The sequence below is a fragment of the Nanorana parkeri genome, unplaced genomic scaffold, assembly GCF_000935625.1.
Source record: "Nanorana parkeri isolate BGI_ZX_2015 unplaced genomic scaffold, ASM93562v1 scaffold559, whole genome shotgun sequence".
Lineage (NCBI taxonomy): Eukaryota > Metazoa > Chordata > Amphibia > Anura > Dicroglossidae > Nanorana > Nanorana parkeri.
Genome location: NW_017306827.1, coordinates 597929 through 610055, shown reverse-complemented (window position 1 = coordinate 610055; position 12127 = coordinate 597929). Strand labels below are relative to the sequence as shown.

Here is a 12127-nt window from a genome sequence, read left to right as displayed (position 1 = left end):
AATTAGCATTTTCCGAAGAGCAATAACTATAGCAATCAGATTTGTGTCCGCAAAGGTTACTTTTAATTGAGTGTACTATGTACACAGATCTTTTGCTATACCTAACTCTTCTCCTTACCCATCCCCAGAATATCTGGTGGAATGCACTTAACTACACCCTCCTGTGGCATAGTGGTAAAGGTGGGATTTGACTGTGAGCGCATCGGTATTTTTCTGAAGTAGAATGTGTTTCTCCTCTCTCAGGTCTTACTGGGGACACAAAGTCTGAAGGGTCACAGCGTCAGAAGAAGTTTGCAAGAAAAGCAGTGGAAGAAGATACTAAAGAAGAAGAAGAAGCTGTACGGTCAGCCAGCATCGAAAGGTAAATGGTGGCCTGACATTTTGTGCAGTTCTGCAAGTAGAAAGTCTTCGCTAGCTGTCAGTGGGGAAGTATTTTCTATCTGCAGCACCTTCTATAGCAGATTGCTCAACTAAATGTTTGAGATGGGTAAAGACTCCCTCTCAACTGCTACTGCACAAATTCACTGACAAAATGTTCAGTTTGAGGTCCTCATGGAAGACATGATGGCACCAAATGAGGCTGAAAAAACCCTCAAACAAATTGCTGACAGATACAGAAATTCTCATTTGCCACCCCTCACAGTACAAATAGGTCTAGCTCTGCCTCCAAGGTCCTCTGGACAGACCATTTGTGTAACCTTTAGGGTCCCATTTACAAATAAGCATTTTAATGTACATTATCACATGTGCAGAGGTTTGCCATTGTTTTTAATGGTGCTAGTTCACAAGAAGGTTGTGTCCTTGATTTCATCTGAAATAAAGGGCTTTGGATAGGAATGGCTATGCATGTCAACACATCATGAAGTGCATAAGTGTGAATCCAGCCTCAAAGTTTAATTTACCTTCCTTCAGATGTTCCAAGCTAATAGCAAAAACAAGGTTGGTAAACCTTCCGCTGACATGGTAAGGTCACAGGAAAGCAAAATCATAGTATGAGTCAACCATTTTCAGTGTTCTGGTCACCTCTCCATATTGGCTAATATTGGAAAATACATAAAGAAAATAGTGGTTGCAGGAAATGTTAATAAAGTAGTAGGACATTTGAACTGGCCACTACATTCACCATCATGTTTTTGAAAGACCAGCTTGCTTTGCATATACTATCTACTGGACCCCCAGTTAGGAAAGCCGAGGATGCTGCTGCACCTCTGGTGACTTGAATAGGCGGATTAATACCTTTTGCCTTGTAACAAATTCTAAATTGTCTGGGTAATCCAAGATGCTATGCTGTTGGCTGAAACACTTTCACTTTTTTTTTATACCTCCTGGGAGACTGTGTTAGGAAAGAACACTGGCAATTACCTTTACATATCAAGATGACATTTCAAAACTACTTTAGGTAGAAATTCTGGGTATGGTCTAAGTACTATGTTGTCTTGAAATATGATACAAAAGCCTCCTAAGAAATCAAGGCTTGCATCCGAGGGTCCCCTCTGGTTTACATAATCTCTACAAGGAATGCCATCTTGAGTGTTAACTATCAGAGATACATGCATCTAATAGGCACAAACTGAGCCATAGTCAATGCTTGAAGAACCCATGAAAGCTGGTTTGTGGCTCTTTGATTGCTTGAAAGGGATGACAGAGTTGAGACATGCCCTTTGATTATGTTGTATGCAAGATCTTCATCTACACCAGCTTGGAGAAAATTCAAAATGTTATCTGCTGATGGAACTAAAGAATATCACTCATTTTCAGATGTTTCAGACAACATAGAATACTAGCGGTCTTCACCAGCAACAACCAAGTATCCTCCACCTTTAGACAACAAAGGTGTGGGATCCTTAGCTGGTGAGGCCAAAATGGAATGATGGCTGGTAGGGATGCACCGATACTAGTATCGGTATTGGTGCCGATACCGAGTATTTGGGTGAGTACTCGTACTCGCCCAAATGCTCCGATACCTAGCACAAGTACTTCCTGTATCAGAAAGCCGGGCAGCGGATCATTACACGCTGCCCGGTTTCCTGATTGGCCAGGAAACGGCTCCATGCTCTCTCGTCACTTGTGATAAGAGAGCATGGAGCTGATTTCACGGCCAATCAGAAAGCCGGGTAGCGTGCAATGACGCGCTGCCCGGCTTCCCGACTGGTCAGGAAGCTAGCAAATCCGGAAGCCGGGTGCCGTGTAATGACGCAGCGCCCGGCATTCTGATTGGCCAGGAAGCCGGCATCATGCTCCCTCGTCATCTCATGAATCATAATATTAAGAAAGTGACCTTAAAGCATTAGTTTGTATTGCTTTAGAAAAAATGTGACCTGTCCCTTTAAGAAAAAGTATCGGTAATTGGTATCTGCGAGTACTTGATCAAAAGTATCGGTACTCGGTCTTAAAAAAGTGGTATCGGTGCATCCCTAATGGCTGGAATTGATGACTCAATTATTGTACCTCCTCTTGACTCATCAGAAGTACCCTTTAAGATCAATGTGACTAGTGGAAATACATAAACAAAAGGGAACATACGGGGTACTGCTGGGGCACTGATTCCTAGCAACACTGGACACTGGAGTTTCTGCCCACTTGAAAAATCCTGGTCACTTCTACTAGAAGGCTGTGAATAGCACTCTGTTTGAATACATAGGATACTGCAGTAGTAATGGCCATCTTTATTTCCATAAAGCAGGGCCTTCAAAGATTTTATGATCATGAACACGGTTCTTAACTCCAGAATATTCTTTGTCTGACAAAGAGGCCTCTGTCCTTTCTGATCATACTTCCTCAAGTAATCTGAGCTGACAATGAACTCCCCAGCTTTGGAGACTTCCATTGAAAAGAACAATGATCCAGTCTCCAGGGTTAAGGGACTTGTCCCCTGGATAGATTTTTATCCTCCAATCACCAGCTTAGGCTGTAAGATCCATATTGGTTGGGAATTGTTCTTTTGATCTGATTGGTACAGAGTCCAGGTCCCCAGGTTCAAAGCTACCATTGAAAGAATGGAAGGCAATGTGCCTAGAAAATTGGGGAAGTTTCCTAACTTTGACATATCTTTGAGACAAGAAGTGAACGGAAATCTCTCAATGGGACAAAGTCAGCAAAAAAGTAGAACGGCAGGGTTCTTCACCCTATATGCAAGAAATTGAGTAATCCGGTCAGCCACCGCTTCTTTGACATTCTGTTTCAATAAACTTAGTCACTTCCTAAAGGAAGGATCCAATCCATTTAAGCAAAATACCTTGACCTTCACACTGTGAGAGGTTGAACATTGGGCCGGCAAGGCAGCCAAATCTATCTGTAAGGCAGAATGCCCATGAGTTACAGGTCAGAGAAAACTGAACATCTGCAGAAAGCTGGGAAATGCTTAAATGTTACACAAGAGGCCTGTACTGAGGGTCTCAGTGGAAAAGCTAGAACCATTTGTGCTGAGGAGAGGAGACAAGACAGGAAACAAATGTCACCTTCTGCAGCAAACCTGCATGTTGACTGGAGGAACTGTGAATGCCTGTGTGCTCCTTCAGGAGAAACACAATAGACAGATAACACACAAGGTGCAGTATTACACATCTAGGCTGGGTTCCCGCTGGTACGCTGTGGTGCCATTCATTTATTCCTAATGGCACTCAGTGCTCCATGCCAATGGATGTGCTTTGCAGCGCACCACAATGCATGGTAACGTACTGTTGTACAAAAAGATTGTTCACTCAGGTGTGCTGATATAGCGCACTATTGTCAATCCAGCCTTATCGATCAGTCAGATGAAGATGGTTGTGTAGCTGAGTGGTATACCAATTATTCTATGGGCAGAAAAAAAACAATGGTATTTTAGACTGTATGATCCATCAGGCTCAGCATAAGACAACTGCAAAAAGTATCACGTTTAATACGTACTTATTACAACATGTCAGATTGAATGTGCAGAGCTTACCCAAACACCCTGACTTCTACAGTATGGGGAAAAGTAGATACATCCTATCCATGTTCCAGGCCAGAGGACTGTCAGGTGGGGTGATGACACTTTTTGAATAGGAACTTTGCAGGCTCCAGTGTTGTTGTCAGTTATTGCAAAAGGGCAGGTACAGCCTGGCATATTATGGCACCTACTACTATACAGCATTCAGCATGACAGGAAACATTTTACAATAGTACGGCTGCACTTTAATTCACTGATGAGAATTTTGGATCCCATGTATTATAAATTTGGTTAATCCTAAATCACGAGGAATCTCTTTTCTTATCAGGATTAATTCAGGCTCATTTGAAAGCAACTCGGAAAGTCAGCGCCATTGTTCCACTAGTTCTGACCCAGAATCCAACATCAGTGTGGAGGAGAGCCCCCTCTTTAGTGGTAATCCCTTCCACATGGCAGAATCCTTTGATGAAGACATTGTCGATTTAAAGTGACGACAATCGTTGTTACCCTGCACCTTATCCACCCTCTTCCCTTACACGTCACTGGAATGTCACAAAACAGCTGTGTGCAGTGGGGTGCCTGAGGCAAGGACATGAGAGTCTGTGCACGAGAACTACTGGACAATCGGCCATAAACACTATCGCATCATTTTCTGCTATCCTTTGCTGCAGAATACATTTGTTATTTGAGTTTTATGGACTGCCATTGCTGACAGACAAATCAACTGAATCATCTGATCTATAACCATCCCTTATGCAACATGATAAAGCCTCTCTCTCTGTAGGGAATATTATGCTGGGTGGCAAGTCACCTCTGATTGCAATGTGACCCTGTGAATGGACAACTCAACACTTGAAGTTATTGAACATCAGTAGGTTATGGGGATGCAGGAGATTTCTAGATGGCTGTTTCCTGTTATTTAGACTCTAATCAGAAATTGTACCTCAGTAAACTGACACTGGAAATCAATCTGGACCTAGTCCATAATCTGTCTTTAAACACGGGAACCATATATGAAGATCTCACTCGTACAGCTTGATGGCTATTCTGGCAGTTCCACAGCTGTCACTTCTATTCTCTGTGTGGTGATTAGCTGAGACATGGCATACAATTGAAACCTGTTGGAAACAGCTTCCACAAACCAATTAAAGCTGAACTCCAGGAAAATGTCTGTCTACCCATTCCTGAGATTTACACAAGCCTGCCACAGATGACACCACTTTTTCTTTTCCTTCTAAACTGTAGAAGGAACACAGTGGTGACTTCTCTGGCCCCTTCTGCTGCTGATTGAACCCGGTAGGGGAAGCAGCCGACTAATGGGATCATCTTTCCCCCCATTCTGTAATCTCCTCCCATCAGCATGTTCCTAGTCAGCACATTTGCATGCGACATACCTCTTTTTGCTCCCAGTATCAGCCTCTAGCAATCTCTTGTATAGCAGCACTCGGATTGGGAGAGGCAGGGGTAGCCATGGCTCTCCCAACCAGAGTGCTGCTATACAGGGGATTGCTAGAGGCTGATACAAAGTCAAATTCCGGGACTTACACTAGTTTTGTTTTTAGAAAAAATACAGAGCTGCATTAACTTGTGTCTTTTATATCTTCCTGGAGTTCGGCTTTAAAATAGGTAGAAGTTTCTGTAGAGATATTAAGGCAACAATCTGATCATTAGTCTCCTATAGGGTCCTAGGAAAGTCTGCTGGACACACAGAACAGAAAGATGACAAGCACATACACACATTCAAAACAGGTTTAAACATAGATGAACAGACAGAGTAGGCAAATAAACCTGCGCTTACACACACAGATGGAACAGGCAAATAAACCTGCGCTTACACACACAGATGGAACAGGCAGATAGCCTGCGCTTACACACACAGATGGAACAGGCAGATAGCCTGCGCTTACACACACAGATGGAACAGGCAAATAAACCTGCGCTTACACACACAGATGGAACAGGCAAATAAACCTGTGCTTACACACAGATGGAACAGGCAAATAAACCTGCTCTTACACACACAGATGGAACAGGCAAATAAACCTGCGCTTACACACACAGATGGAACAGGCAGATAACCTGCGCTTACACACACAGATGGAACAGGCAGATAGCCTGCGCTTACACACACAGATGGAACAGGCAGATAGCCTGCGCTTACACACACAGATGGAACAGGCAAATAAACCTGCGCTTACACACACAGATGGAACAGGCAAATAAACCTGTGCTTACACACAGATGGAACAGGCAAATAAACCTGCTCTTACACACACAGATGGAACAGGCAAATAAACCTGTGCTTACACACAGATGGAACAGGCAAATAAACCTGCTCTTACACACACAGATGGAACAGGCAAATAAACCTGCGCTTACACACACAGATGGAACAGGCAGATAACCTGCGCTTACACACACAGATGGAACAGGCAGATAGCCTGCGCTTACACACACAGATGGAACAGGCAGATAGCCTGCACTTACACAGAAAAAGCCAGACAGAACAGCAAGCAGACCTGTACTTACAGACAGATGGAGCAAGCAGTTCACCTGCGCTTGCAGACGGAAGAAACAGTCAGATGATCTGTGCTTTTAGACAGACAGGTAGATGACCTGTTATGCACACATAGAAGAGGACAATGACCTATGTTTAGAGACAGGTGAAAGTGGCCGATGACCTGGTGCTTATGCACACATCGAAGAGGGAAATTACCTATGCTTAGGGACAGTTAGATCAAGCAGGTGATCTGCGCTTACATACACATGGACAGGCAGAGCATGCAGATTGAATGCACTTGCCCACAGATGCGATACGCACATGTACAGATGGATCAGGCAGATGACCTGCACTTACAGACAGATGGAGCAGGGAGATACCCCGTGCTTATGTACAGATGGAACAGGGAGACAACCAGTGCTTGTACACATTTATAGAGAAAATAGGGAAATGGCCTCTGCTTATACATACAGCCAGAACAAGGGAATGACCTGTGCTTACATACAAATGGTCAGAGGAAGATGACCTGCACTTGCAATCAGGTGGAACAGGAAGATGACCTGTGCTACTACATGGACAGAGGCAAGAGGGGCATAACATGTGCTTACACACACACACAACAGAAACAGGGTGGTTACCTGCACTCATACACAGATAGACGGAACAGGGAGGTGACCTGCACATACACACAAAGGGAAGACAATAGAAGTGACAGGATTTGGTTTTTGCTAAACAGTGGTGATCTAAGGGCTGCACCACCCTGCTGATCTAGAAGTGATAGACCAAGAAATAACTGACTGAGACATGACACCATGTAGGACTGAACTCTTCAACTCCCACGATTGGGACTTCTGAAGGTAATAATGTTTGACTAAACTCTCCTTCAGCTGATCAGTCATCAGGGCAGTTTTTTCTGAACTCCACCTTGTGTAATCAAATTGAGACACATCTTTACAAAGTTGGCACAGAATGACAACCCTGTGCACCTCAGTTTCTCTCTCCAATGGATTCCCCCGCAGGCCATTTTCTCAGGATTTCCTCAGTCACATGCAGCCATGCTTTTACTATGTAAACCTGAGAAGAGGTCAACTCAGCATCTGGCTTTTGAAGTTCTGCACCCCCTGCAGGCTGGGGGTGGTAGTACAACACCCACTGGAGTTCTCCTGGGCTGCCAAATTCTGTTGCCAAATGACCCAGAGCAAGTGGCCAGATGATCCTGGGCGCTGCAAACAGTGTTGTGACACTTTCTGGATAAAAGCCAGTGACGTCTGTTCTGTGGCCTACCCTGTGAACTGCATGTCCCTTCCCCCCACCCATTACCTGTCTCAATGTGAACTCCCAACACTATGACGAGCCTTGATGAGAACATTTCAAAAAGAAAAAAAAAAAATATTTTTTTGCAGATTTACTTATTTATTATTAAATGTTTAACTTGGTGAATGGAAACATGTTACATTGGCAAGGTTTGTACAATTTGTTTTCTGTTTATTTTTGTTACCTTTTCTCCCTGTCGGGTCAGTTTTTATTTGTTTTCTTACACTCCCAGAACTTTTTGCAGTGGTTTTTGTATCTGATTCTGTACTGTTAGACTGTTGCTGAACTTCTGTGATACAAAAAAAACAAACAAAAAGATTACCACCAAGTGTCTTAAACTATATTGTACTTCATTGTTTTTAAGCCAAGTGATAATGTAAATGTTTTGGTGTTTCAGATGTGGCCTGTATAGATACTGAATTATTGATAAATAACAATTATTACCACAATATTTTAAAGTGCTGTGGGGTCACTGCTGTGGAGGTGGATATTTTGTTCGGATATATAATAAATATTTATGAAATTTGGTCTCAGGACTTCTTGCACTTTATCAGTAAATAAAACGATGGTGCAGAGATTGCAGTGTTATTGTGTGATGGGAAAATGCTTTCATTTCACTGCAGCTTCCCACTACAAGCAGCACCGCCCTCTTGTATACACAACCTGTCATATACTCCGGCTGCTAGTAACTACAACTTCCAGCATGCTGGGACTGGCTAAATGGCGGTGAATACCAAAACTCACTACCATCCTAAAGAAAACCAGTACAGAGTACTGGGAGCGGACAGTCCCAACCTGCTTCTAAAAATGCTAGGTGTCTCTTATTTTGATCTTCTGGCTTTAGGACTTTCACTGAATCGCAACAATTATGCAGCCAGTGAAGTCAGTACTAGTTCTCGGACCACATGACTTTTTTACAATGCTCAACTGTCAAATCCTTGTGTTCCTGTGCGAATTGGAGATGTTTTATCTTGCTAACTGCAGACAGCAAAGGGGTTCGAACAGGCCTTCGGCTTCCATATCCCATACGATGCAGTGTACGGGAACAGTGCGTTCAGAGATCATTTGAGAGGATCCCTGATTAAGATCTGCAGTCATTTGATGCACTGTTGCCCTTCTGTTGTCTTGTACCAGTCTTGCCACTCTCCGTTCTGCCCTAACATTGACTAGTCGCTGACGGCCACAATTCGCACGTTCACACCCAGATTTTCGGCTGACAGTCCAGTCTTTAAACACTTTAACAATGAGCCCCTCTTGAACATTTAACGAATTCTGCTGTTTTGCTCCATGGCTCACGCCAACAATCATCCCACGTTCAAAGACTGTTAAATCGCGTTGTTCACCCATATCTTCCGAAAAAAATCACTTCTACTGTCGTGGTAAACAACCTGCTTCCCTATTTATAATGGTCTGGCCCTCTAGCAACTTCATCGCAAAATTATAGCTAATTTGCCTACAAATGTCAGGTGGTCATAATAATCTGGCCACTCAGTGTATAGTGAGGTGAGGGAAAAGACGGAGGAGATAAGCCAGCACAAAGAGTAATAAGATATTCCCAGAAGAGCACAAGACTATAGTACAGACCCTTCCCTCCTTGCACATCATAGCCTTTAGAAGCACAGAAGAATAAAGTATTATAAAATCCTTACTTGCAGCAATCTACCTTTGTAGAAACAGCTTTTCCTTTACTGCCAAATGTGATCCCTTCAGAAGAGTCAATTCCCTAAGCACAGGCTCTGTACTTAGGGAATTGACACTTCTGAAGTCGTCACATTTGGGAGCACATTCAAAAGCGCATTGCTTGCCGAAAATAAGGACTTTAAAGTACTTGATTGCTATGTGCTTTACCTGCAATTTTTTTAAATTGGTGAGAGGATCTCTTTAAAGCAGAACGTTAGGATATTACTATTGACCCTTGCAGTGGGGCTACCCCTGCACCACAAGGGTTAAGTGCTCATTTTGATCTAGGGAGGAAAATAGCAGAGTTATACTCGCCCGAACCTCAGAGATGGCCAGCTGTGACAGCACTCCCTCCAGCCCGTCTTCTATGCTGCAGCGATGGTATGTCCTTCGGCGTCCCTTAGGCCCTATACACTGTGTATCGGACGTGATGATATACGGAACATTATACTGCTACAGTGGAGGGGGAGAGAGGCTCCAGGAACTGTTGTAAGAGCAAGCTGGCTCAGAGAATCGGGCGAGTATAACTTTATTTTGCTCCCTAGACCAAAACGAGCACTTAACCCTTGCAGTTCGGAGGTAGCCCACTGCAGGGGTTAATAATAATTTTGCCCGGGGTTCTTTATTAAATACTGAACGTGTACTCCAAGTGTGTCTGCAGGCTATAGGATTAGAGATACAGAGTTGCCTGTGAGTGCTGCCACCCAGTGATTGTTTTACTCATCACATGTAAAAAGGAACAGACTTCACATTTGGAAAGTGTGTGTCAGCAGTCTATCGGATAGATAAGGAAATAATACTAATGGCCTTTGTTGTTATAACTAAACACCCCTAGTTTACAGAATACCACCAACAGTAGAGTCACTTCATGAAAACAAAATAACGTTACATGAAATTTAAAACCCTGTGAAGTGCTTCAGACAATATGTGAGATAAACACAGCTCAGATTATAAATACAATTCTGATTAAAATCAAGAGTTTCTTGGATTGCCCTCCTCCCCCCTCCTTCCTCACCAGACCTGCAAAAATGGGATCAATTCATATTCTCTTGCTTTGGAAGAAACAGTAAACTAAAAATGAATGCGCTTCCCAGATTTACTGTACCTCTTCCAGACCATACTGCTTCAAATACATCCTCTGTACCAAGACCTCTCTGCTTATGGGGCACTATAGATGAAAGCAGTCTCTACTCATCTTACCTAAGCTACAAGGGGGCATGGGTCATACCACTTTCAGTCCTCTCATAGCTTCCAAATGGTATCCCAGAGGAAGTGTGCACTCATTTCTTCCTGGAATCTATGATCTAGTCCAGGGGTGGCCAAACTCCGGCCCTCCAGCTGTGGTGAAACTACAAATCCCATGATGTATTTCTCTCCGGGAGTCATGTCTGTGAGAATCTTGCAATGCCTCATGGGATTTGTCGTTCCACCACAGCAGGAGGGCCGGATTTGGCTACCCCTGATCTAGTCTTTTGTTAGTGATCATAAATTATAACTTCTGGAAAGCCCTACAACTTCGGTACGTCCCCAGTATACCCTCGCAAATGCAAAATAGCCGTATTAAAACCTTATGCATGGACACAGATCCCCTCTAATACACACTCTCTCTAGCCTACTATGTTAACTTTAGCTGCATCTGACTTCTCTCCTCCTTAAATCCACAAATGAGAATCAGAATTGGACTGTTCCTTCTCCCAAAACCAGAGACAAAATAATCTACTTCACCCACAAAGCCTCCATAGCCTGTACAATCCAAGAATTGGCCTTTAAACATTTGATCAGATGGTACAGAGTACCCACATACCGTCACAAATGTTTGCCACCAACCTTAATATTGTGTTTGAAATGTGGCACCAAACCAGGTACACTCCTCCATACATTTTGGAAGTGCCCCCTCCTGCAAACCTTCTGGTCTACAATTAAAACAATGATTACCAACCTCACGGGAATAGACCTGAGATGGGAGGAGTTGACAAGGGAACAGGAAAGTAGGAGGTCTTTTGAAGAGCGGAGGGGACGGTTAGGTTGTTACTTTGAGACCAGGTTTGAGATATAGCCGGGGGTGGAGTTGTGGATGGCTTTGCGAGTCATTGTTAATATTTTGAATTTTATCCTTTGGGCGAGTGGAAGCCAGTGAAGGGGTTGACAGAGGGGGTTGCAGACACTGAGCGTTTGGTTAGGTGGATGAGTCTAGCAGCTGCATTCATGATAGACGGAGAGGGAGGAGCCTGTGCAATGGTAGGCCAATGAGGAGGGAGTTGCTATAGTCAAGACGAGAGATAACAAGCAAGTGGATGAGTAATTTAGCGGTTTGTTTGGTGAGGAAGGAGCGTATTTTGGAGATGTTACGAAGGTGGAGGCAGCAGGATTTGGATAGTGATTGGATGTGGGGAAGAAAGGTGATGTCCGAGTCAAGGACGACACCTAGGACCTTGGCATGGGGGGGGAGGGCTGGATAGTTGTGTTATCAATCTCAAAGGAAAAGTTGGGGGAAGGTGCACGAGCGGGAGGAAATATCATGAGCTCAGTTTTTGAAAGGTTGAGTCTTAAGAAGTGTTGTGGCATCCAGACGGATATGTCAGATAGTAGATTAGTGACACACAAGGACACAGAGGGGGAGAGTTGTGGAGTAGAGGGGGAGAGTTGTGGAGTAGAGGGGGAGAGTTGTGGAGTAGAGGGGGAGAGTTGTGGAGTAGAGGGGGAGAGTTGTGGAGTAGAGGGGG

The 12127-nt window shown here is 43.8% G+C and overlaps 1 protein-coding gene across 3 annotated transcripts in view; it reads left to right on the top strand.

Moving 5' to 3' along the window:
- The window catches only part of GARNL3 (GTPase activating Rap/RanGAP domain like 3), a 127651-nt gene extending 122579 nt beyond the window's left edge, over window positions 1-5072 (top strand). For all 3 annotated transcript variants that reach the window (XM_018562077.1, XM_018562076.1, XM_018562078.1), the window contains 2 exons: window positions 244-361; window positions 4239-5072. In XM_018562077.1, the coding sequence (XP_018417579.1) occupies window positions 244-361; window positions 4239-4401 (281 nt within the window). In that variant the 3' untranslated portion in view covers window positions 4402-5072. The remainder of the gene's footprint in view (window positions 1-243; window positions 362-4238) is intronic.
- Window positions 5073-12127: the final 7055 nt, after the last annotated feature.